General features: G+C 43.7%; 1 protein-coding gene across 2 annotated transcripts in view; it reads left to right on the plus strand.

Annotated features, from left to right (window-relative positions):
- Window positions 1-27,686, plus strand: part of Sik3 (SIK family kinase 3) — a 222,056-nt gene that overhangs the window by 126,508 nt on the left and 67,862 nt on the right. For both annotated transcript variants that reach the window (XM_076576194.1, XM_076576195.1), the window contains exon 4: window positions 22,368-22,529. In XM_076576194.1, coding sequence (XP_076432309.1) covers window positions 22,368-22,529 — 162 coding nt within the window. The remainder of the gene's footprint in view (window positions 1-22,367; window positions 22,530-27,686) is intronic.

Raw genomic sequence — 27,686 nt, forward strand, 5'->3', positions numbered from 1 at the left:
TTATGTGTTACAACACACCATATAATTATATGAGTAAATATATTATTAATTGACATTATTAATATTGGTGTGTGTGTAGGTGTCTGCATGCCATGGCACGTGTGTGCAGGTCAGAGTACAGCTTTTAGGAGTTGCTTCTTGCCTTCCATCAGGTTTTGTGGCAGAGTCTCTCTGCTCTCTACCACTTGACTGTCTCCTAGACTGGCTGTCCCATAAGCTTCTGGGTGATTCTCTGCTCTCTGCTTCTCATCTCAGTGTAGCGGCACTGAGGTCACAGACACTGCAGCACCCCACTGGTTTCGTGGCTCCAGGATCTGAGCTCAGGTTGTCAAGGCAGGCTCTTTACCCATTGAGCCGGCTCCTTGGCTGGTCACTAGACTTTTAATGATCCAGAGGAAGAAGAAAATGATGTATTACCCAAAGCAATCACTAAGTCCTCAAACAGACTTGTGGTAGAGCTCCGTGACAAAACAACTTGCCTACCCTGTGCCAAGGCCTAGGTTTGGTTACTAGAGCTGCAAACCCTGAACCAGACAAACAAGGAGACTCTACAAAGATGGTGTCTCTTGGCTCTGGTTTTCTAAAGTATCTGTGTAAAAGATAAGAGAAGAGGCACTTAGTGGAGAAGTGAGGTGTTGAGGGCTGGGGGTGTGGTCCAGTGACAGTATCTTCGCCTAGCAGCATGAGATCCTGGATTCCGCCTCAGCGTAGGTGAGGGCGGCAGGCGGGGTGTGTGGTGTGCTCTGGGGGGTTGCCCCCTCTTTGCTCTTTTGCTTGAGGCAAGTTGCCAAATGGTTCTTGGACTCAGTGCTAAGGTCTCCAAAGAGTGAGGTCTACAGTTGTGAAGATGAAATGGGGGCGAACGGTATAGCATAGTTCCAAGTACTGCCTGTGTAAGTTCCAGGTTTGCCCCCCAGAACTGGGAGTTGGGGGTGAGTGGAGAGAGCGAGCCTGGTCATATACTTCCTTGTACCTTAATGTTAAAGACCAAGTGGGAGACGACTTGTGGCATGACTTCATACAGAATACTCATCTACTGCCAAATGGAACTATTGAGAAGTATTTTTAAAAGTCTATGGAAGTGATCCCTATGGACAAGCAGCAAATGAAGAAACATTCATCCAAGAACATCTATGAAAATTCAGTAAGAAACAAAGGAGTCTGATGGATACACATAGGCTCAATGAGGTGGAAATAGATTCCAGTCTAGCCGTCCAGCCAGGTCTTAGTACCCGCATCTAGCTAGGTGGCTGTCTTCCCAGGAAGATCGGAACATTAATATTTGTCATCTTTCCTGCTACCTACTGGGGAAGCTGTGTCCTGAAGAGTGCAGTTGATGTAGGGGCTCCCTTCTTTCCAAAGATGCACATCACTCTTCCTTGGGTCATAAGACTGGTTCTCTGCCAGGCGAGTCTCAGCTCCCAGAGTGTGACTGTCACTCAGAAGTTTGCCATTGACCCCATATCTAGCTTGTGCTGGCTAGTTTTGTGTGTCACCTTGACACAAGCTGGAGTCATCAGAGGAAGGAGCCTCCTTTGAGGAAAGTCTCGATGAGATCCAGCTGTGAGGCATTTTCCCATTTAAGGGTCAGTGGGGAGGGCCCAGCCCATGGTGAGTGGTGCCATCCCTGGGCTGGTGGTCCTGGATTCTATAAGAAGGTGGTGGGCTGAGCAAGCCATGGGAAGCAAGCCAGTAATCAGCACCCCTTCATGGCTTCTACATCAACTCCTGTCTCCAAGATCCTGCCCTGTTTGAGTCCCTGTCTTGACTTCCTGAAGTGATGAACAGCAATGTGGAGTGAAAGCCAGATAAACCCTTTCCTCCCCAACCTGCTTTTTGGTCATGGTGTTTCCTCGAAGCAATAGAAACTCCATGACATAGCTTAAGCCACTAACTCAGAGGTTTCCCTGGGATAGTGAAACAGACCATAATGCAGATAGATCCCCAAAGCCTTCTCAAAGGACCTGCCTTCATTTGCAAGTGAGAGGAGTTCAAGTGTCACACCCTCAGTAATAGTAGAGGCTGTGCTGAGAGGTATCCGAGAGGAAATTCATGCCATGGCCTCAGCTGTCAGTGGTCTACAGAAGAGTCCCATAGAATAAGACATCTCGAAAAAACTTTCCTGAGTCAGGAGTTGGGTTTTGTTGTTTTGTCTTTTCCTTAAAACAAACAAACAAACAAACAAACAAATAAATAAAATAAAAAAACACTAATCAGAAAGTATTTCTTCGAAGGAACCAGAATTTGATTGTATTGTTTTAACAAGCCTTGGAGGTAGGAGATGGTGTCAGAAACCACAGGTGGCTACATTATGCCATCGAGAATGCCAGTGTTCAACCAAAACAACAAAGCCAAGAAACCTCAAACCTTGTACAGTTATTGAACAAAATGCAGACCCTAAAAATGGCTGTTAGACTCACCAGATGTTAGATTTACCAGAAGAATAACTTTTGGAGAACCATTATGAAGTTGTCCATGGAAATAGAGTAACTCACAGTTGAAGCAACGATGGTAAATGAAGGTATAATGTCAGTTCAGATAGAGAACACCAAAAGGAGACATTATTTTAAAAAAATTAAAATTACGGGACTGGGAAATAAATAAATCATTAGAAAGGTTCATCAACAGATTTGAACTGTCAGAAAGAAAAAACAGACTCAAGGATAGATCACTAAGATTGCCAGCACAGAAATACAGAGATGAGAAGAATGAACTAAAGGCAGCCCCAGGAGTTGGAGACAGTCGGGAACTTCCTGTGTGCACAGTGGGAGGAGACAGTCGGGAGCTTCCTGTGTGCACAGTGGGAGGAGACAGTCGGGAGCTTCCTGTGTGCACAGTGGGAGGAGACAGGAACTTCCTGTGTGCACAGTGGGAGGAGACAGTTGGGAGCCTCCTGTGTGCACAGTGGGAGGAGACAGTTGGGAACTTCCTGTGTGTACAGTGTGGGAGGAGACAGTCGGGAGCTTCCTGTGTGCACAGTGGGAGGAGACAGTCGGGAGCTTCCTGTGTGCACAGTGGGAGGAGACAGTCGGGAGCTGCCTGTGTGCACAGTGGGAGGAGACAGTCGGGAACTTCCTGTGTGCACAGTGGGAGGAGACAGTCGGGAACTTCCTGTGTGCACAGTGGGAGGAGACAGTCGGGAGCTTCCTGTGTGCACAGTGGGAGGAGACAGTCGGGAGCTGCCTGTGTGCACAGTGGGAGGAGACAGTCGGGAGCTGCCTGTGTGCACAGTGGCAATATCAGGAAGGCGTAGAGACAGAGGTGGTAACTGTACCAAAAGATTGCTGTGAACCTAGTAGACATCAAAAACAGTAACCCACATATCCAAGGAGAACTAACTGATGTGGTCAAACAGGTAGAAAACACTGAAAACACCAAAGGAAAATGACAGCTCCTTAAGGGGAAGCCCTGCAAGGAAAACAGCTGCCTGCCTGCTTGAAATGATGGCGCTCAGAGGGCACTGGGGTAATAGACAAGTCTGTCTACCAAACCCCATTATCTCACAAAACAGTCTCTCAAAAAAAGAAGGGAAAGTATTTTTCCAAGTGGGGAAAAACCAGAGTAACTGCTGACAGGCCCACCGTACAAAGATAGGAAGCAATGAAGGACATTCTTTAGGCTGAAGGCAAGTATTTCTAGATGGTCATTTAAGTCTACCCACGAGATTAAAATATGAAAGATAAAGGACCTAGCTGCAGAGGTAGTTTTGTGATTATAAAACAGATATATATGTTTTTGCTCTTGATATATTTAAAAAGCAGTTGTATGAAATGACATGTAAGTGATATATCTCTATGTAACACAGCTACAGCATGCATATTTGTAAGAGCACAGAGTCGGTATTAGGAGAAAAACTGCATTTGCTTAAGGGGTCACTACACATGGCTAAGTAAAAGGTCCAGAAATACACTGTCTTATTTGGTTTACAGATATTAACTGAATAGTACTCCGGACAGGGATGACAGTAACTCTGTCTGTAAAGGAGCCTCTATGTGTGGACAGCCTGTGTGCAGGCATTGAGTAAGGCTAGTGTTTGGAGAAACGTAGCTGTGAAGAAAAGCAAGAAGACAATGTGAGCAGGAAGCAGAGTCACTGGGTGAATCCATGTGCACCTCTGGCTTCTTAATGTCTCCCAGGAAGTCATTGACAGCTGTTGCTCCAGCCGTTCATTTCAAGAATGTTTGTATATCCTTGGACAGATAGCATCACCCTCCAGAACTCAAACAAAGGTCTTGTTAGACAGGCACAGGCTTATCTTAGTGTTCAGGAGACTGAGGCAGGAAGACTCAGTTCTGGGTCAGCCTGGGCTAAAATAGAGCCTGTCTCAAAAAACAAACAAACAAACAAAACCCACAAACAAACAGGAGCTGGGAGTGCGAGGTCTGTTACTGTAAAAGATCAGATCTGAGTTCTCTAAGCTTAGTGTTTCTCTTCCAGTAATGCACACAGATGTGTGTGTGTGTGTGCTGACACACAATATTTGTAGTGTCCTGTGGGAATTGGAGCTTCCGAACTAAAGCAGGTTGGTTTTGTGATACTTGCTGTGTCCTAAATCCAAAGCCTTTGTCTCTGACCCAGAGGTCAGGGGTCCCATACCTTCTGCCAGCACCTGTGCAGTTAAAATGATCAGCTTTCACTTGAGGTAGAATTTCAGACCCTCTGAATGTAAGAAGCAAGTAAGCATTTGCTCTGCTTTTATTTGCTTAAACAGGACACTTGACTAGAGGTTAGGCTTGAAGGTACAGTACTGAGGAGGATATGTCTGACAGTGGTTGAATGGAAGCCATAATGTATACAGTAGGTTTCATGGGGACTAGGTAGGCCGTGACTCAGACATGGGCATAGTTGTAAGGAAGAGGCTGTGCATGGGAGAGGTAGACGAAACACATGGTTCAGGCTAATCTTTTTCAGGTAGAAGGATATGAGATCAGGTACTCATGCTATCTGTTGGCTTTGGATAGGACATATGCAAAGAATTCAGCGTATGACATGTTTCAAACAGGAGAAAGTAAAATTAGCTGCTGTGACAAATAAAGAAGGTAGTGATCAAGTAGTGAAAAGAGTTAATTATAGGGAGCTGGAGAGATGGCTCAGAGGTTAAGAGAACTGGCTGAGCTTCCAGAGGTCCTGAGTTCAGTTCCCAACAACCACATGGTGGCTCATGACCACCTAGAATGAGATCTGGTGCCCTCTTCTGGTGTGCAGGCATACATGCAGGCAGAACACTATATATTAAATAAACTAATAAAGAAAAACAATTTATTGAAGATCCTGCATGCTGAAAGCCATGACTTAATATTTCTCTGTAGAAGACTGACTGATTGGCACTTCCCAGCATGCTTAATTTCCTGTGTAAATGGGATGAGACGGATGCATAGAGGCTTATGGCATGCAAATACACAATCATTGAGGCCATTAGCCATAAAGTAATGTTTGGGTTTGTTCTCAACACTTCACAGGCAAAAGTTGTACAAGTGCGATCATGCATTAGAATACCCAAAGCGGGAGGTCTAGATGAAGTTGAAAACCAAATGTGTCAGGCATTAAGGTCAGAGAAAGTCTAAGGATATGTTCCATCTGTGTTAACTGCTGTTCACGTGTTGCTATTTATTGTTCTTTGGAAATGTAGCTAGTTCAACTGTGGAACTGAACTTTGAATTTAGAGTAAATTACAGTGGCATTTGGACTGTAACTAGGCACCGTATGAGAGATTTTGGCTGCTACAGGAGTTAGCTGCCACAGAGCAAGCACATTCTCGAAGATCACCCTCTCTCTGGCACCAAATCAAGTCCAAAATCCCCCCCCCCCCCAAACCCACTCAGATTAGATAAACTGCCAGAAGGACTCACAGAACTCACAGCTGTGCCTTCTTCCAGGGAAAGGATACAGTTAAAATCAGCCAAGGGAAGATGTACAGGGCCGGAAGTGCTGGATGCAAAGTGTTCAGTGTCCTTCCCCTGGATATGTTTGTCCTGGCACTAGTGTGTGACAGTATACACGGAATATTGCTCCAGCAGGGCTCAGCCATTGTGCCCACATTTTTATTTTATGTGTGCAAGATTGATTGATTGATTGCCCACACAGTTGACCTCTCTGTTCAGGTCAACTGACGTTGGTGACCCAGAGTCCTTTACTGAGTTTCACATTGTTGGTTTTCCTACTGTCCCTAAATTTTATTGTCAGACCTTCCTGGCACTACCCAGAGCTCTCCGGCAAATAAAGACGGCTCTCTGACACAGCTGCCAGCAGCTTTTCTGGGCAAGGCCACATTCTGATTATACACAGTGTACAATACTTTCATATTTAAGTACAACCTATTTTGAAAGAACTAAACTAAAAATATTTTACTTTGAACCTAGTCAGTTTAGCTTTTGAGTTGTAGTATGCCATGTGTACAGTACTTTCTGGACTCCTCAGACTTAGTATGCTTGAGAAACAGGAAAGAACAAATTTCATTGCTATTTCTTCATTATGTACATGATGATGTTTTTTGATGTATTGTGTTAGTAAGTTATTAAGATCAAGCTCACCGTGAGTGATTCTGCTTTCTTTGTACTGAAATTACTAGAAACTCCTAAGTTATGTAAATGCACTAGGAGCTGTAATGGGCTGTGCCGCACACTGGGCATGCCTAACCCAGGAGCTGAACTGGGAAATGCTTCACAGTCAGAAGCTTTTGAATGCCAGTGTGAGTTCTTTTTTGTTTTATTTTGTTTTTTGGAACACTTCAGATTTGGGGTTTTTAGATGAGAGGTGATACCTGATAAAATCTATACTATTAGTACTGGTCCCGAGGATTTCTGATAACAGATAGTCCATCTGCATTGAAGTTTCGTGTCAGAGGTAGACTAGCAAGCAAAGACAAGGCTACGCTGTGCAAGGGGGGTGGGCTGTGTGCTGAGCTCAGAGGGAGCTCCCGAGATGGTCGGGTCTCACCAGCTGTGTGGGTGCTGACCGTGTCCAGGCCTGGAGACTGGACTGCACTTGGCATCTCTGCTGATGCTGTCTCCGCCCCCCCCCCCCCTCCAGCTCCTTCTGCAGCTTACTCACTGAGGTGGTCCTTACTAGGGCTTACAACACATAACCCCATTTCTAGGATCTTCTCCTAATACTCTCCTCCTCCTCCTCCTAGATTCTCAACTCCTTCTCCATTTGGCTGTTTAGTGTGCTCCCCTGTAAGACCTTCATATTGCCCCATTTCTTTCTGAAACAATCCGTTCCCGCTTCTCTCTCCACTGTTTCAGAAGCTTTCCTGCATTACCTCGTTAGAGACGGCTTTATCTTAACCTCAGTTTTTCCTACTGGCCTAATATTCTGTATCTCATTTTTGCTTTAATTTTCTTCTTGGTTCTTATAATCAATTGGCATTCATCCATATACTCAGTCACACATTTACTCCTTAACATACAGGTTTTTTTTTTGTTTTTGTTTTTTTTTTTTGTTTTTTTTTTTTTTAAAGATTTATTTATTTATTATGTATACAGCATGTATGACTGCAGGCCAGAACAGGGCACCAGATCTCATCACAGATGGTTGTGAGCCACCATGTGGTTGCTGGGAATTGAACTCAGGACCTCTGGAAGAGCAGTCAGTGCTCTTAACTGCTGAGCCACCTCTCCAGCTCCCCATACAGGTTTTTTTAATGCTCTGTGTGTGTGTATGCCTTGGGTGCACCTGGAGGTCAGAGGCAACTTTATGGGGTCTCTTCTCTCCTTCTACATTTATGTGTGTTCTCGGGATTGAACTCAGGTCACTGGGTTCCACAAACCTACAGAACCATCTCACTGACCCTCGTTTGCTTACATCCAAACTTGGAAAATTTATTTTTTTTGCTTTTCTTCCCGCCTGCCCCAACCCCCTTTTTTTTGAGACAGGGTTTCTCTGTGTAGCCCAGGCTGTCCTGGAACTCACTTTGTAGACCAGGCTGACCTTGAACTCAGAGACTTCGCCTCCCAAGTGCTAGGATTAAAGGCGTGCACCACCACTGCCTGGCCCAAAATGTCTTGAGAGTAAGGATTTTGTTTTTCATTTGTGGTTCTAGAGATTCAACACAGGGCCTTGCCATGCTGGCGAATGATATGCTACTGAGCCATATCCCAAGCCAGGATTCTGTAATTTTTGATCCTTGTCAAATTTCAGAATAGTTCCTACAGATACTACATGCCCAGTAACTACTTATTGAATGAAAGAAGAATAAATGAATGAAAATAGATTGATTGACAGTATTACCATCTTGACTTGCTTTTATTGTTTAATGCAGTGTCTAACACACAGCAGCTATTTCCAGTCAGGCAGAGAACTGACAGATTTTTCAAATCATTTACTTCAGTTATGCGAGTTTTGGACTTAGGGAATAAACACGTTTTGTATTTTCTACTTGCGTGTACAGAGAAAAGGAAGCACATTGAAGGCTTGACTTGGAAACATTGCAGTGGGTCATTCAGTGTGCGTTGCTCACTCATCTAGCTGACATGCTGAAATGAGTATCACTCCTTAGCACCGCACCGTAAAAGGGCGGCCATGACAGCGCAGTTCTGCTAATGTTCCAAGCTCTGCTGGAAAGCTGTAGATCACTAAACTCATAATTCAAACTTCCTCAGTATGATTTCTTGAGGCACATTTCCTCAGACTTCCTATTTGAGGTCCCGTGTTATTAAACCTAGCACTTTACCAAGTCAGGCTTATTGGGCGCCTGCAGAACTCTTAGGCATTTAAGGTAAATTACTAATCCAAGAGGAGTCTGCTGAAATGTAAATGATTTATTAGGAACACTCTCCCTGTCTTAAGATAACACTTCCCATTGGTGCCAACATGCATGAAACCCTGGCATTTCCACAAACCAATTCATTTATGCCATGGAGCATTCAAAGACTACCAGTAGGGCAGGCAGTGGGAAAGACCAAATCATATAACCATTGTATGCTGGGTAATAAGGTCAGTGTTCCATTGAGGACTCTTGTTACCCAGTAGATTTTCAGGGACATTAACATAGGCATCTGAGCACATACTGCGTGCTAGATTGCTGTCACTTTTTAAAATGTGTCATTTTAACCACATTCTTTATAAACACAACTGCTATTGCCCACTAAAATATTTATTCTTTTTTTTTTTTTTTTTTTTTTTTTACTATAAAGACTAGCCATTTGCTAAGTTTTTTACAATGTATGCAAGTAGCCACACCATTGAGTTTATCTGGACACTCTGAATCAAAGAACAACCATTTCCTCCCCAATTAGTTTCTCAGTCATTATTCTGTATTTTTGTCTTCTTAATAACATACAAAGCCAGTTTATATTTGTAATTGGACCAAGATGCTTGGGGAAGCATCTTCCCTTAGAACATCCTTCACAGTATTCTGATCAGGATGTTATTTGTAACGAGTGTGCACAGGCGCAGAGGCCAGAGGAGGGTGATGGGTGTTTTCCTTCCTCTCCACCCTATGTTTTGAAATAAGGTCTCTCACTGGACCTGGAACTCCAATTCAACAGAACTAGGTGGGTAGTGAGCTCCAAGGATCCTCCTGTCTCCATCTTCCCTGGGGTAGGATTACAGGCCTGTATCAAAACTAACGTTTTACATGGGTTCTGAGGGTTTGAACTCGGGTTGTCATGCTTGCACATCAAGCACTTTCCCGACTGAGCCACCTCCTCAGCCCCTGGCTGCACTTGAACTCACCATCTTCCTGCCGTAGCCTCCTGAGTGCTAGGATTACAGGTGTGTGTACCATGCCCAAGCCAAATATTTTTGCTGAATTTAGTATGTGTCAGTTCCACACGTGTATGTGTGTATGTATATGTGTATACATGTACATATATGTGTATACATACTTTTCCTGAGGGTTTTCCAAACTATTTTTTTTAAGATTTATTTATTTATTATGTATACAGAAGAGGGCACCAGATCTCATTACAGATGGTTGTGAGCCACCATGTGGGTGCTGGGAATTGAACTCAGGACCTCTGGAAGAGCAGTCGGTGCTCTTAACCTCAGAGCCATCTCTCCAGCCCCCCAAACTATTTTTTAACCCTTTTGGGAAAATGCAGTTTTTCTTGGCCAAGTAATAAGGACATAAAACTATATTTAATCATAACCTTTAGGAATATTTGACTTCTAAAAAGAGATTGTAATTTTGTATTTGAGAGTAATATATCACATCTCAGTCTATTTTCAAATTTTGATGTCCTGAAGATATTTCAGTTGGCATTCTATTTTTAAAAAATTGTAAACTATCCAGTACACAGAATTATTTTAATCATTTTCATTAACATTAATTATGACATTGTTGTGCCGCCATCTGTAAACTTTGTGTTCTGTAGAGTGGAAACTCTGTAGCGATCAATCAGTGCCTTGCTGTTTGTCCCCCACAGCCCCTCCCAAGCGTCACTCTTCCTTTTTTGAGTTTAACTTCTCTAGGGACATTATGTTAATGGACTCACACAGTGTATGTCCTTTCGGGTCCAGCTTATCTCACTTAACATGATGTCCAGGTGTCAGAATCATCAACAGCACATTTCATCCGTCTGTGTGGTGCTGGACCCTTGAGTTTCCACAGTTTGGTGCTTGCACTGTTACTAGTGAACACAGATACACAAGTGAGAACCCATTTTCACTGTAAGCATTTTTGACTACGCGTAAGGGAGAAGAATCCTACGATAAACCTGATGTCCTTCCTCATTGCCCACTTTTGACAGTTATCAGAATTTTAATGATTGTGTTTCTTCTTTTTCTCAACTATTCTACTTTTTCAGTTTTAAATATTTTGAATCAAATTCAAGTAGTATATTATTTTACTCATCAGTACTTAGTGTTTTTCTTATAGGTAAGGGTTTTTAAACAGCTTAATCATAATACCTATTTTAAGGGCACAGATACTGTTTGCTTTTTGTTTCTGTTTTTGAGAAGGGCTCACTGTAGCCCAGACTAGCCTTGAACACTGAATCTTTTTCCTCAGGCTCCCAAGTGCTGGGAGTGTGGGCATGTGCTCTCACACTCGGCTCCGAATAACTTCTTAAGATACGCAGTTTTAGCCTAGGTTTATTAATTGCGTATCTTACCTTCCAGATTCTTCTCATCCCTTTGCTCATCTCCTGAGTGTTCTTTAATGTAGCAATGACAGTTGAGCCCTTGCCTATTGATTCCCGACATCCGAATCATCCCAGATTCTGCTTTCCCTGACTTTTTGTAAATATTCATCTCATTTATTTTGTGTGTGCATGTGCCACGGCACTCACGTGGAGCTCAGAGGACAACTTGTAGCAGCCAATTCCCTTCCACCCTGTGAATCCAGGCATTGGCTTCCAGTGGCCAGGCCTGATAGCCAACTCCTCCCCCTGCTGACCATCTGTGGGTCCCACTTCTTTCCATCCTTGTAGTTTTTCACTGAGTTTCGGGCAGGAAGGGTGATCCCTGCGGTGATTCGGGACTGCTGCCTTCGGTAGGGCACTTAGTTCCGTGAGGCAATTAAATTGCAGGCCAGCATCTTCAACCTGCTGCAGCCCTATTAGGCTTTGTTAGGGTGGTTCCATTTCCGTTTTCATTTGCCCTTGCTCTCACAGGGTAGCCCTTATTCCAAGGGTATAATTTTCCGGGATATTCACCAAAGCCGCTCCTTTTAACTGGAACCGGAACTCCAGGATCTTCTGAAGACTGGAAACTCTAAAAGGTCCTGGCTTCCTCAGACTTCCCGCAGCTGCTCCCTGCTAGCCCCGCCTCCTAGTCTTACTTCATACATATATAGTTAGGGACTTGGCCAATGAGTAGAATTTCCATGCTGAGTTTTTAAAATTTTTGTTTGTCTTTGAGACAGGGTCTCCTTATGTAGCTCAGGATAGCCTCAAGCTCACAGTCTTTCTGCCTCGGCCCCCAGGGTTGCTGTTGCTGGTGTGCGTCAGCCTGCCTGATTGTTTGCTATTTTTTGATGTTCGTTTTCAATTTTCTTTCCCTTTGCTCTTCTGTATTAGTACTTTCCTTGTTTCTGTAACAAAATCCCCAAGAAGAAGCAACTTGAGGAAGGTGTATTTTGATTGACATTTCATCATGGCAGGGAGTGGGTGGCGGGCACAGGCACTGCCATATTTCATCCAGAGTCAGTAGGCAGACAGTGGTGAACGCTGGTGCTCAGATCCCTCTGTAGTTAGGCTGGATTTTCCATTTAACTTTACAAAAAAAAAAAAAAGCCCTTCACAGACATGCCTAGAAATTTGTTTCTATCCAAGGTGATCCCAGAGCCTGTCCATTTGATATTCAGTGTAAATAAAGCCCCTCTTGTTGACTTGATATCCAAGCATAACACTTCTAAAGCCATAACCTGTGCTTTCACCCTAGAGACTCATGGCCATCCATAGTGTCAAATACTCAGTCCAACTTCTGAAGTCCTGCTAGTCTTTTTAACAGTTCCTACACTGTTGGGAAGTCCAAAGTCATAGTGTCATAAAAGACTCGAGGCAGCCTCTTAACTGTACACCTCTATAAAATCATAAACAAGTTACATACTTGGAATACACAGTAGCACAGACTAAACAGTCCCATCCCAAAACAAAAGAATGGGAGCATAGCATAAAACAGTCGGATCAAAGTAAGACCGAAACCCAGCGGGGAGAACACCACATCTTAAAGCATGGTGGGCTGGGTCAGGGACTCGGGATGGGATTGCCTGAGCTCCAAAGGGCACGAGTAGCCGAAGACCTACAGCTGTTCAGCATGTATCGCACACAGCCTCTCCCCTGGGCCGGCTCTACTAGGTGCCTGCAGCTCTCTCCAGTGGACGTCCCATGGCCCTGGAGTTTCCAGTGTCCTGGTGTCTCTCCATTGCAACTTCGGCTTCCCCTTCATGGCTTCACACAGCGCCCTTTCACGGCTTTCTTACAGGAACCCTTATCTTGCCACATATGGCCTGGCCTCAGGAGCATTCTTTAACTGTGACCCCCAGTCCTGTGTCTTTCCTGCCAGAAAAATCAGTATGGTTTGGATGATGCCACCACTGTCTGCGACCAGCTCAAAATGGCGCCTGCCCCTTGGACCACGGTTGTATTAGTTTTTGAGTGCTAACGCTGGAGAAACACTTCCCCAGAGATCTGCTTCCAAGGGTGGGGTCCCTTTAGGGACAGACTCAGCTGAGGCTCTTTTCTTTCACTTTCAGTGTCTAAGGTGTCACCCTAAGAACACCTCTCTTGTCTCTGCAGATTGCTGTAACAGTGTTACTCTCTCTGACGTCCTACAACCCTGCCTTGTCTGTAAGGGTAACCTCACACTCCTGTCCTCTCAAAGTACACGTTCTCTTATCTTTCTGCTTTGCTTTTTTGATATTTCTCTATAGTAGACATGGATGAGAGCTGTAAGAAGTAGCCATGTCCCAGCCTGAATGCTGTTCTATATTGAAATTTCCTTTACCAAATGAATTCGTTCATTGCTCATGTGCTCAGCCTCACTCAGGTTCTCAACACATGGAAGATGTAACCAGATCCCCTGCCAGGATATCATACAAATGGCCTTTAGCCCAGTTTCTAATTGAGTTCTTATTCTAGTCTGAAGCTCAGGAGCCAGGCTTCTACTGTCTTCTGTTTGTCTTGGGAATTTGGTCATCCAAACGCCCACCAGGATGGCCCATGAAGCCTGTTGACAGTGTGCTAGGACTTCTCTGGCCCACAGTTCCACAGACACACAGATCACAGTTGGGACTTCCACAACAGCCCCCAGTCTTCTGCATTGATGACTTTTCTTGTTCATGTTACAAATACAGAAAAGGAACTTAGGGGAAGAAGGGTTTGTTCCAGTTTGAGGGATGGAGTCCATCATGGCAGAGAAGACACTCAGCAGGGGCAGGAGGCCGGCTGGTCACACCGCATCCTCAGTCAGGAAGCAGAGTGAGGAGTACTGCTTCCCCGCAGGCTTTGGGTCCAGAATTTGTCTTCAAGATGACTGGATCTTGCCAAGGTGACTACGACATAAACCGTCACTTTTTCCACCCAAAATTTAGTTCTTTTACTCCTTCTTCCCCCACTTCTGATCCCCCTTTCTCTCTTCTTCTGCTTCTTTTTTTTCTTTTTCTTTTTCTTTCTTTATGACAGGGCTTCTCTGTGTAATAGTCCTGGCTGTCCTGGAACTTGATTTGTAGACCAGGCTGGCCTTGAACTCAGAGATCCACCTGCCTATGCCTCTGGGGTGCTGGGATTAAAGGTGTGAGCCACCACCATACTTAGCTTTCTGTTTTCTCTCTTAACCTACTTCTCTTTGCTTAGATTCTGTTTCCCTAGGTTGTGCTTAGAGTGAATGTGGAGTTTACCTCTGATACTATCCTCACTGCCAGGAGCACTAACAGTTATTGCCTACTGTCATATAATTTAAGCCAGGCATATTTAGCATTTTACAGGAACCCAAAATATCTTTTTATAGTTTTTAAAAATTGTGATACAATAAGACTTGGTACTTTGGTCTTTCAAACTCTCACCAGAATAGCCCATTAAGCCTGTTTACAGCATGCTAGGACTTTATATGTAACTATCTTACTTATGTCTTTTATAATCTGCAAGCCCCTCTCTGCTTGCCACATAGTTTTTGTTTGTTTGTTTGTTTGTTTGTTTTCCTGTGTAGTCTATTGCTTAAGAAGCTGGGCTGTCTCGTAAAATGTCCAAATCCTCTATTTGGCTGATCATGTGTATTTTGTGTGATTACCACATAATCTTCTAGCTCTCTCCTGTCGTTTCACTTTAGGTGTTGAATAATGACTGATTTTCTACTTTTAGTGATATTCAGAATAAGCTGTAGGTTTAGGTGTGTTCCTGTAATGCCTTTCTTAGAGGGTTTAGGTGTATTCCTGTAAAGCCTTTCTTTCAGGGTTTACATGTGTTCCTGTAATGCATTTCTTTCAGGGTTTTCTCTTGATCTTGTCCAGTTGTTCAAGCTGCACCTCTTACATGATCACTCAGAAACATCATTTCATGCAAAGAAACAAAGTGGAGGTGGATCCTAGTACCAGGCCTGACACTCCAGAGGTTGACATAGGACAGTCAGGAGTTTATGGCTAGACTTGGTTACTTAGCAAGCTTGATTTCAAGTCAGCTTGGGCTACATAGTAAGACCTTGTCTTAAAATAAAATTTGTCTCCAGAAGTTGCGAACTGCTACTAATTCTTTCATGATTTCTACATTTGTTAAAGAACTTTGCTTTAAAACCTGTTTAGAAACTGTAGCAAGGTAAATGATCATGCATCACATTTCTAACAGTTGGTACCCTAGTAGTCTCCAGTGGGGTCCACTATGGTTGATTTTCTTTCTTTTCTTTTCTTTCTTTTTTTTTGTTTTTGTTTTTGTTTTTTTGGTTTTTTTTCCGAGACAGGGTTTCTCTGTGTAGCTTTGCGCCTTCTTTCTTTTCTATTAAGACTGTGAGTCTATGAACTTGAATGTGTCTGGTGTGCTTTAGTTCATTGAAGTTTTATTCTTTCTCTCCCCCACTAATCTTCTCCCTTTCTCTTTCCTCTCTCCCACTGGACTACATCCCTATCCTGTGTCATTATTTTCTGCTGCTCAAATTATTCCACTGAGGGACCTTATCAAGTAGACTTCTCAATACCTTCTTTGCATTCAAACAAGATCTCAGGCCCGTCTTGAACACCTGCCTGTCCTGGATTTAGAATCAAGCATTCTCTGTCTAAAGCAGAGTACACTCAGAGAAATAGAGTTCATAGAACACTGATTTCCCCGTGCTTCCTACACAAACAGAAGCAGCACACTATGTGTATTTTTTTGTAAGATTGGAAGTGTCATCCAGATTACCCGGCCTTTGTTGATATACTGGGGCAACATGAGAGGCACTTGTTACTTCTGCAAGAGAACCTGACAAATATTATTGAAAGGCCTTTAGAATACGGGGTTCCTTATCACGGGCCACCTGATCTTGTGCTTTGGGCATACTTTTTAAGGAGCCCTGTAAAAATCACTCATTCTTTATACATTGTTGGAAATGGACTTGGTATTAAAAGGCTAGCACTTAAAAAGAACATAAAATACTCTTAGTTTACAAATTGTACTTAGTGGCAAGGTTTGTAAATGAGTAAAAAGTGAATGTTTTAAAAATCAGTGTAGTCAGTCAGCCTCTGGACTGGTGGGTTCTGCACCCACAGCTTGAGAGTAGTGAAAAGTTACACTTGAATTAGTTGGTATTTCCCTTATCGTTGTCCTCCAAACAATACGTATATGTGAAGTGCTTCATGTGTGCTGGATACTGTATCAAAGGCAAGAAACAGCAATGCACATAGGATGCACAGATATGTAATTAGTTAGAAGATAATCAAGTGTGACAAATAGGGGTGGGGGAGCAGTGGAGAGTTGTCTCATATGCTGCTCTGGTGGGGGAGGGACCAGAGTTCAATTCTCAGCACTCAAATGGTTTCTCACAACCTTCTGTAACTCCTGTGCTGGGGATATGATGCCCTCTTCTGGCTGGTGTGGGCACCAGGTGTGCACACAGCACATAGATAAACATGCCACTAAAACACCCAAACACATACGATAAAATAACAAGGACAGTCAAGTCAGGACTCGAGGAGAAGCTCTAATACTGGGAAAATTCACATATTACTGGGAGAAAGAAAGGAAAGAACAAGAGAGGTTCCTAAGGAAAGAGTACCGCTTCCAGGGGCTGGAGAGATGGCTCAGTAGTTAAGAGCACTGGCTGCTCTTCCAGAGGACCTGGGTTAAATTCCCAGGACCGACGTGGAAGTTCACAACTGTCTGTAACTCTAGTTCCAGGGGGTCTGACACCTTCACACCAATGCACATAAAATAAAGCTAAATAAAACTTAAAAAGAGTACTGCTTCTGTGTTTGACCATGACCACATAGTGCAGGGAGAACTCTGGGGTAGAAGAATATTTCTGTATCTTTTGGAGCCAGGAGGAAAGAAAAGCTTATTTACACTTAATGTGCATCTGTGTAGACATTCTCACCAAGGGGTAACTTCTCAGAAAGAATGGGCTGCAGGTAGTGCTGCATCTTGACTGCAGCGGGAAAGCTGCACATCTGCATGTGAGATAAAGCAACACAGAACTGTGCACATCAGACCCATGTCAGAGTCTGGGTTCTGCTACTGATCTAAAACCGCGTAAGATTTCGCCATTGAGGGAGACAGCGAAGGTACAGGAGCCCTGTTTGTATCAATGCCTTGTGACTGTTTAGAGAACCGATGTGGGGAACTTGGGGCAGAATTGCAGGTAATGCTTTGGAGTAATAGCAAACGATCTCAGTTATCTGGGAGCTAGCTGGTGGCTGTCCACCCCAGTTTGTGACTCTAGAAAGGGTGGAGACAAGAGTAAGGACTGGCTGGATTCTGGGTCCTTTTGGGGGAGGAGTTAGTAGATTGTGTTGATGAGTTGGATGGTGAGTCTGGGAGAAGAAAGACACAGCACACAAGCCCTTGATCTAGACCACTAGCAAGGTGGAGAGACTGTAAGAAGCACTCCGAGGAGTGCATGCCGAGCAGCCTGCTGTGTGCTGGATGGAAGGTCAGCCAGGAAACAGAGCAGCAAACCCGCTTCCTCTACCCTGAAGCAGCCTGACCTTCAAGGTAGAGGGCAGTAGGGTAGCAGAGTGAGCGCTCTCTCTCCTTAACCTGCTTGCGGGTTATTTTGGCCTGCCCTGGCTCTTTTGGAAAGAAGCATTTGTTTGATAAACAGGAAGCCGTTTCCATGGGTGTAGGAAGAAGAAATGATAGAACCAAGTGGCAAAGTAAAGAGCTGCTGGTTATGGTTAGCCTGGAATGGGCAGACATGTTTTCAGGTCGCCACATGAGACCCACAGCGGATACCTTCCCCCTGGCGAGGCTAGGCTGGCCTTTCATCCCGGGAATGCACTTTCTGCCCATTGCTTGGCCTGCAGTGGTTTCCATCAGCTCCAGGTGGTGACGATTGGAGACAGTCTGCACGGAGTGGAAAAGTGACTTATTTTAAGAAAGGCTACCTCTCTGCCACTGTCCCATTAGTGACATACTTCTCAGACTCCCGTGAAGCTGGCCTAGGCAAGCAAAAACCCTCCTATGCGTGTTCCTGTTCTTTGAAAGGTTAGAACCTGAATATACCACAAGGGATCCCACCCCCTTCTCATGTCCCAGGAGACTGGGACAAAATTCGAGTGACTTCTGAGGCAGGTTTATGTGCTAATGCTGTAGTGCTTTTTGAACGGCAGAAGTCAGTGACTATTCTGCACCCCTTGGAGGGTGTGTGAGCCTCGGAGTGTCACTAGCGTTTGCAAAACTTAATGGGGAGAGAACAGATGACGTGGAAAGAAGTCCAGAGCCAAGTGACCTAGGATGATTGGCAAGTGAGGAGAAGAACCCAGACTCCACATGGAGACGTACCCCGTCTTGTACCTTAGCTGTCCGAAGCCATGCTGCAGTAGAAGAAAACTTGACCTCAGTCAGTCCCGCATTTCTACAGTAAGTGGTAAACTGGGATGAAAAGGGTCTGTGTGACTGACTACCCAGCAGGTGTCTCCTTGATGTCTGCCTAGGTGGGAGGAGGGCAAGAACCTAGACTATCAGAAGCTAGGTTCCTGGGAACAGTTGAGCTGAGTGGTTCTATAGAGCTGGTATTGGGAGCTAAGACATAGGAGACCCAGCTCATCCAAGGCTTGGAGGAGGTACAGTGGCTCTTCTGAGTTCCTTATAGCTGCAGTCCGGACAAAGATCAGATTGTGTTTTCCTTTGACCGTTGAGTGGATTCAGGACCCGCTGTGTGAAAGTACCCCAGTGTTGATTCAGACGCTGCCACTGCGTAAGTGTGGCCTGGGCTACTCCTCTGCATTTCTCCACCAGAGGTTAAATAGCCCATCTGGACTTGAGTTTTTGCTTCTTGCCTCCAGAGCATATAGGACTATAAAGCAACCATTTGTCAGAAGGCCCCTGAAAGGCAGGTCTCTGCAGGGACTGAAACTGCAGGCTGTTGGTTTCCTGGCACACCCACCTGACCTTAGACTGAGAGCAAGCTAATGGGTGGGGGAATCCAGTGGATGGAAAGAAAAGCTGAGGCTAAGGTGTGAGCGAGCCTGAGCCCCTAGGACAGTGCTGAAGGTGAAGAGCACTGAGCACCAGCTAAGAGCAGCGTGGGCGTAAGTGTGGACCAGGAGGAAAGCCCTTGAGGAAGTGATAGTCACAGTTGTCGCTGCAATTACAGGAGCGGCGTGGGGATGATTGTGGTTGCAGTTCTGTGTGGTGTGCAGATCCCTGTCTACCCAGTATGCTACCACTAATGCCTTCCACCCAGGACCCCGAACAGCGATGGCTGGTGTGTAGAATCGTTCTGGGGAGCACCACAGACTGTTGGAGAGCTTGGAGCTCCATTAACAAAATGCTGAAATGTTCCCTGCATGGCACTGAGTGAACCTTTAAAACATGTAAAATGTGTTTTAAAATGTCTTTGAAAATTCAAGTTTTGTCATATGTGATAACTCAAACAAAGTACAAATTTATCCTCAAATGCAGGAGCTTTTCACTGGTCCTGGCATGTGAAAGTTGATTCCACTTAGCAGGCTGGGAGCCAGGGGTATTGGCAGTGTAAATGTTTTGTCCAGGTCCAACCAATGTGTCATTGTGAAGATAAAACAGAGCTAGGCTGCATTCCACCAGCTGGCCCCTACAACAATTTTGAGAACTTTCCAATAGTTTTAGAAAATAAGGTACTTAGACATTTATAAAGAAGTTTTTTTTTTAAATGAAAGAAAATCACTTATTTTGGAAATCGCAGAATTAATCATTCTGTCGTGTTTAAGACGCTTTGATGTGTTTTGGTAATTAGTGTTTACAGCCAGACGAATGTCTCTGGGCATTTTAATTAGTGGGTAGCTTGGCCAAATGAGCTTCTCTGGTGGTAACCCTTCAGAGGAGTTTAGTCTTATGTTTCTCAAGAGGAGCAGTCTCCTCAAAGCTCTTTAATTAGACCAAGTTTAGCAACTAAAACATATTATTAGAATAATTAGACCTCTCTTAGGGAAAGGGAGGAGGGGGTCAGGGAACAGGTACTGTTAGAGAGTGATCACTTAAAATCTAGTGTCCTGCCTCTGGTGGATGTCCAGTTCCAGAGCGGCTTGTTATGTTGCTGTCCTCAGTCTGGGACTTTGTATTGTTAAGTGTTCCCTAAACACCCCAGTAAAAGCTCATCCATCCATCCCATCTCCATCCTGGAGACTTCTTGTCCTCTCCCTGCCCCCCAAATAAATTGCAGGATTTTTTAAGGGGAAAGCTTTAAAAGTCTTGTAAACAAAACATTATAACAATTCTTTCAAGGATTGTTTGTCTATTTTTAGACTGTCAAACAGTCTTCCTTGGTAACCTAGGCTGGCCTCAAACAAGATCCTCATCCTCCCAAGTACTGGGATATAGGCTTGTTTGCCACACCTGGCTTGAGGGATCTATTTTAGTAATTTATGTACTTACAATAACGTGTGTACGTGTGTGCTCGCGTGCATGTACATCATGTTCACACTGTAGGGTGTGTCCCTTGCTGTCAAAATGTAATTTGTATTCTTTGAAAATTTGCCATGTAGATGGGTGTCCCTCTAGCTGCCTGCTTCGCCCTTCTCCCTGGTCCTTGGCTGTCTTCTCTGTCTCGGTCATTGCTAGCAGCACTTTAGCCTGGGTTCCATTTCCTTCTAAGTTTTCAAAAAGATAGCTATCTCTAGTCCTGTGGGTGAGATGTCACCAAAAGAATTAGGTGATTTCAGTGAACTGCTATTCATAAGTAGTCATATGTATATCTATATTGCTGAATTCTGCACTTTTTTATTATTTCAGGATACATATGATAACATTCTAATGACAAATGTGTCCTTTTTCAGCTGGATCATTTGGTTAAAGGACTTTTCATAGGACGTTATTACAAGTTTCCAACAGAACATGCCTAAGATTTATTTTATTTTAATTTATGTGTGTGTGTCTGTGTGAGTGAATGCCATGTGTGGAGGCCAGGAAAGGAGTAAGTTCCCACAGAGCTCGAGTTACAAGTGGCTGTGAAGGCCCTGCAGGAGCACTGGGAACAGAACCTGGGCCATCTGCAAGCAGAGACAGGCTTTCTCTGTGTAACAACTGGCCTGGCTGTCTTGGAGCTTGATCTGTAGACCAGACTGGCCTTGAACTCAGACATCTACCTGCCTCTGCCTCCAGGATGGTGGGATTAAAGGTGTGCACTGCCATGCCCAGCCAGTATACACTCTTAATCTGGGCAGCTGTCACGATGTACAGCTAGGTTAAGGTGTGTGTTCCATCGGCTCAGTATCAACCTAGTGCCTTACTCTGTAGAAATGTACTTCTAAACTCGTATGATGATTATGGGGCAATCTGCTTCTCGGCCTTGAGGACAGCCTGATCTCTACAGAGCCTGTCACAGTGAGGTTTTTTGTTTGTTTGTTGTTTGCTTTTCCCCCTCTATCCTAGCAACTCGGCTATTGATCTTTTTTTTTTTTTCTTGGTAGAAACCTTGGTTTTCAGTTAATATTATCTGTAATAATTAATATTGTAGTTCTAAGAACAGCACATTCAGATATAAAGATGTATATGCATTGGTAAGTGACCAAAGAAAATATGTTTTTATGTCAAATTATAGGACTTTAAGAAAGTAGATGTCAGCCTGGACAGAGCCCCACAGAAAGCCAGTCTCCTGCCTCATGCGTCCACTCTGTTCTGAGATGATTGATTGCTATGACTCTGCTTTTTGACACTCCTCAAACACAGGAAATTCTTCTGATGCTATCTTCATGTGTATTTGCCTGTGTACATGGGATCTTTTGCAGTGGGGTTATGAAAAGGAAGGTGTTAAGTGTTACGATTCTTGAAAAATAGCACTAAGCCCTGACAACACTTTTTTCTTATGGTGGTACAATGTGTACTCTTACACACTCTCATCACAGCAGGCTCAGGCTTAGAGTGGTTTGGGTTCTTAGTTTTTGGTGAGTTTTTATGGATGTGCACAGGAATGTGCCTTGTTCTCCTTCAGCTCTGTTCAGATTTTGTTTGTTGGTTTGCTTTTATTTATTTTATGTGTATAAGTGCACCGTGTGTGTGTGTGTGTGTGTGTGTGTGTGTGTGTGTGTGTGTGTGTGTGTGTGTACCACATGCATACCTGGTACCCGTGGAGGTCAGAAGAAGGCATCAGATCTCCTGGAATTGGAATCATAGATGGTTGTGAGCCACCATGTGTGGGTGCTGGGAACTGAACCCGGGTCCTCTGCAAGAGCAGCCACTGCTCTTACCCACTGAGCCATCTCTCCAGCCCCTCTGTTCACTTTTGAACTCTGTTATCAGATGGGTGCTTCACTTGCCTCCTTAAGCTGCCTGGGGTTTTGCCAGCATCTTGGGTAGGTACTGACTCTGCTTTTTTCCCCACAGACCATCTGGTGGCCCATGGAAGAATGGCAGAGAAGGAAGCTCGGCGGAAGTTCAAACAGATCGTCACAGCTGTGTATTTTTGCCACTGTCGGAATATCGTTCATCGTGATTTAAAAGCTGAAAATTTGCTTCTGGACGCCAATCTGAATATCAAAATAGCAGGTGAGGTGTGTGCTGCATACGTGTGGTGAAGACAGGAGAGAGGATGGAGGAGCTCCTCAGTCAAGGTTCTTAGAGCAAGGGGCGAGAGCTCCTTATTTTCAAAAAACACGGTGAAAGCAGGGACATTTTAGGCTTTTTTTTAAAAAAAATTAGGTGATGGTGGTGCACACCTTTAATCCCAGCACTTGGGAGGCAGAGGCAGGTGGATCTCTGTGAGTTTGAGGCCATCCTGGTCTACAGAGCAAGTTCCAGGACAGCTAGGGCTACACAGAGAAACTCCATCTTGAAAAACAGAACAAAACAAAACAAGCCACATGCACGCACGCGCGCGCGCACACACACACACACACACACACACACACACACACACACACACACAAGCTGGGTACTAAACTCCAGTTTGAGCATGCTAAGGATACCACTGAGCTACACTCCCACCCCAGACTTCACTTTAATAGCCTGAAAATTAGTAAACTTTGAAAGTACATTTTAAAGTATAGTATTAGCAGGAACTCCTTAGGAAGAAAGGAAGAAGTAGTATTTCAAATTCTGTTATTTTGTTTGATAAGTCCTTTGTAAATAATGAAGAATAAATTTTGTTTTTGGTTTTTTGTTTGTTTGTTTCCCAAGACAGGCTTTCTCTATATAAGAGCAGTTCTGGCTGTCCTGGATCTTGATCTGTAGACCAGACTGGCCTCAATCCATCTGCTTCTGCCTCCCAAGTGCTGGGATTAAACTCATGCACCACCACCGCGTGGCTAAAATATATATATATTTTTTAAATTAGAAAGGAAAACTGCTAAAATTAAGTATTCAGCTTCTATTGCAAAGGTTGATTTGTACCACCATGGACGTAGAGTGTACTTACTCTACAGGCTGTATTTGTAAGGGTTTTGTAAGAATAGCCCTTACAATGCCCCCAAAGCATAATATAATGTTTATTTAAACCTGCTTTATTTCTTAAGATGTGAAAAGGTTGTTTAGGGCCTATTGAGACCTTTCTGAGTATTTTCTCCTCCCACATGTATAAGTACATGCGTCCAGATCTCATAATAAATCCACTAAGGGTGCTAAGTATTAGCCTTTTTTCCCTGTCCAGCCTTTTATCTCCTATTGCACTAGTCTGCCCACCTAACTTCTCTACATTTCTTTCTTAATGGCTTACACTTGTTGCACTGACCTATCAGCATTTGCCTGACAGATACAAGCTCATCTCCTCCTGATTAGGAGAAAGCCAGTGCACAGCAGCTATAAATAGAAACATAGGTCTTTTCTGTTCTTGGACAGTTTCTAGTGTTACATTGTATGGACCTTATCTCCCAGAGGGAAACCAGAGTGGCTCATGCTGAAAATTGAAGTATTGTTACAATATAATTGCCTTGAAAAGCCAAGGAGTCAAGAGCTCTTCTCAGATTTTCTGCTAAGCAGGGCAGGAGTTGAGAATTCAGATTTGTATATTTATTGTTCCAGATCAAAGGCCCTAAGCAAGCACCTGCCAGCTGCGACGTTTCTGTCTCTCAGGTGTGGACGTACCTATTCCGTTCTAGTGTCACCTAGCTCTGTCCTTACCTCAGACTGATGGCTGTCCTCTTGTTCAGAACTTCACATGGTTTGTCTCTGTGTTGTGCCAGGCCCGACATAGCAGACAGGAAGCAAAGGTTCTCTTGGCTTTGAGACTAAGCCAGGTACTCTCCGTCATCCTGCCTTAGCCCGTCAAAGGACGATCCTTCACAGAAACCTGCTTTTCCTTTGTCTTTATGTCCACTGCAGCTGTTCTCATAGGACTGGGGAATGTGGAAAGACCTGGCATTTCGAACCCTCCTTTGTAATTATTTTTTGTAGCTTCAATGAAGTTAATTATTAATAAAGCCTACCAAAGCTCACAGAACTCAGAAGTGTGGTATAAGGGAGACAGAGGCAGGAGGACCTTGAGTTTGAGGACAGCCTGGCATGTATGGCAAGACTCATCTTAAAACCTGTAAAGTGCAGCAGGCTTCCTGTTAGTGAAACAGATTAGCACAAACTCCATGGTTCCACGTACAATGGTTTTCCATGTCAGTTCTGGAAGCCAGTAGTCCAAAACATGCCTTCAAGGCTAACATCTGGGTTTAAGCAGCCTGCTTCCTGGAGGACCCAAAGGGACAGTGCAGATTCCTGCCCTATTTCACCTTGCAGAGATGACTTCCTAGGCGTAGGCCCCATCCTCATGGCACTCTCCCATCATCCTCCATTGTTGTGACTTTGGTCCTCCCGATTCTGCCATACTGTAAGGAGTCCTGTCATTACATCAGGTCTTCCTAGATGATCCAAGGCCACCTCTGCAGCTTACAGTTGTTAATTTGGTCACTTGCACACAAAGCTCCTTTTTCTGTGTAATGTAATGCATTCACAAATAGGGGGTGGTTGGAACACAGGTGTGTTTGGAGGGCATTATTCAGGTCCATCACAGTGTCATCCCTAGGGCCCTTGGATTATTAAAATAGTTTAAAGCCCCTCTTTACAGTTTATAGTTTTATTCTGTATATATAACCTAAGGTTAAAGTGTGTTTTTATGTGTTTGTCTTACATTGTTTTTACACTTCCATGGTTTGTGATTCCCACTTTAGATCCATTCTGATTATGGAAACTTCCTGTGTCACTGAGTTTTTCCATGGACAAACTGAGAATAAAATCTGACATCACTGATAATTAAAACTAGAAATTACTGAAATATTAGGGCAAGGTGATTTTCAATTTTTTTTTAAGTAGTTGAAATAAATTCAAGGTGTCACAGTGGAAGTGTCTGCTGCTGCATCCTCGAAGACTCCTGGGGTATTGGCAGCCAGCCTTATGCCCTCTGTGTTTTAACACATATACTTGGGCAGAATTTTAAAGTTTACTTCGTGTTTACATTTTTAGTATTTGTCTTCAGAGCAAAACAAAGACTAGATTGGGACTCTAGTTCATGGTCTGCTCCAGTGTCTACTGTTTATCTAGAAATGACTGCTCCTGAAGTCTTTCTTTTGTGTGCCCTTTTTTGCACATGTATTAGAATTCTCATTTGTACCTGCCACATCCTCCTAGAACCCTAAAGGATGACTGCAAGAATACCTTAGTGGGAGCCAAGTAGAACATGACTAAGTTCAGAGTGGGTTTTGATAGGATATTGTTGATAACATATGAAATCAACTTTAATTTTAAGAGCCAAAATCAGCTATTAGAGCCATGGTCTTTTCAATGGTCATTTTTGATACCATATTAGAAGCCTTAAGAAGAAGCCATTGTGTATGAAAGACACGTACAAGAGAGAAAATGAGTTGTTGTCTGTTTTGGGGTGTGTGTTAGGGGGGTGTTAAAGGAAAGAGTCTTTTTACATAGCTCAGACTGGCCTCTAACTCAAGAGCCTCCAATTTCAGTCTCCCAGATCTATTGTAGGTATATGCCACCATCTCTGCTTGGAAAAAAAGTGTTTGGTTCATTTTATTAAGATGGTACTAGTCCTGGGGGTACACTTACAGTCTTAGCCACTAGGTAGGCTAGGGTAGGAGGATTTTGAATTTGAGGCCAGCATGGGCAACATGTAAGACCCTATCTCAAAAAATAAAAAGGATGGGAAATGTTCAGCTGGAGAATGCTTACCTAGCATGAATTAGGTTCTGGGTTCAATCTTTGAAACCACCCAAAAGGGATTCCCCAGTCTTTAACAGCTCATCTTTAAACCATTTATGCTAAGGAGCAACTTAATTTGGAACTGATAAAAATTCCAATCAAGAAACATAAGAAATTAACGTTTTTATGCCAATATTTACCCAAGTGGTGTTGGTTTTAAAAGCATTCTGGGGGCTTAGCTGATCAAGGTACTTGCTGCCGAGTTTGATGACCTGAGTTCCATCCCCAGGACACACATGATGGAAGGAGGAAACTGACCCTGGAAAGTTGTCCTCTGATCTCCACACACATGTTACAGATGTATTGCCTGCCCCAATAAATAAATAATTATAAAAGAAAAATTTTTGAGGCAGGTCTTACTATGTGGGCCTGGCTTTATGTAGATCAGGCTGGCCTTGATCTCACAGAGACTTACCTGCCTCTGCCTCCTGAGTGTCACCATTCCTAACTAAATATATATATATATTTGGTTGTTTGAGATAGGGTTTCTCTGTGTTGCCTTGGCTGTCTTGGAACTCACTCTGTAGATCAGGCTATCCTGGAACTCACAGATCTGCCTGCCTCTGCCTCCCAAGTACTGGGATTAAAGGTGTGTACCACCACCACCCAGCTAAAAAATTTTTTAAAGCACATATCAGCTGGATGTAGTTGTTCATATCTATAACTGTTACACTTGGATGCAGAGGCAGGAGGCTTGCTGTAAATTCAAGTCTAGCCTTGGCTACATAGTGAATTCCAGGCCAAGACTGCAAAGTGGAATCCTACCTCAAATAAATAAATAAGATTGTGTTCATTGCAGAAAATGAGTAAGTTTTTCTGGTTTTGTTTGTATTACTTTCACTTTTTTAATGAATTACCATGATAATACATGTTTAGTAGTTGATACTATTAAAGCATAAGCTATCCTAAGTGTCCATGCTAGTCTAGTGCTGGCCCTAGTGAAAGCTGTAGTCCCTTGGTGTGAAGGTAGACTCATGGATAGCTATTAGAAGAGTCAACCATGGTTTCATACTTCCCAGTTTTTTATGTCTATTAAGTTTTCTGCATCTATTTCTAGAGAGAAGGAAAATTCACTATACAGTTGTTTCTTCCTGGTTGTAGAATTTTAAATTCTTCTTAATGACAGTAACAAGCCTGTCTTCTGTAGACTCTTCAGTGGTGTTGATTGTGAGTGGCCCTTAGTTAGGCTCCAGCACCTTCAGGCAGAGTTGCAAAATCTGGAGCTAACGTCGGTTTAGCTGGGGCCTCAGCCTTTGTTTCAAAAGGCTCCTTGTTCAGGCTGCTGGGGAGCAAACAGAATGTGAAAAGTGACTCTTGCCCACAAGGGTCTGAGGTCACTAGGGCCCCAAACATTCAGACCGCTGACAGTTAGATAACAGCAGAATTGTGTTACACAAGAACCTTTGCATGTGCCACTTAACGCTTTCGTGTGTGTAAAGACTGTGTTTGAGAAACATTAGAGCTCTTTCCTCTTCCAGAGGTTTGCACTTCCAAAATGAATTTCTGAGG

The sequence above is a fragment of the Peromyscus maniculatus genome, chromosome 7 (genome assembly GCF_049852395.1).
Source record: "Peromyscus maniculatus bairdii isolate BWxNUB_F1_BW_parent chromosome 7, HU_Pman_BW_mat_3.1, whole genome shotgun sequence".
Lineage (NCBI taxonomy): Eukaryota > Metazoa > Chordata > Mammalia > Rodentia > Cricetidae > Peromyscus > Peromyscus maniculatus.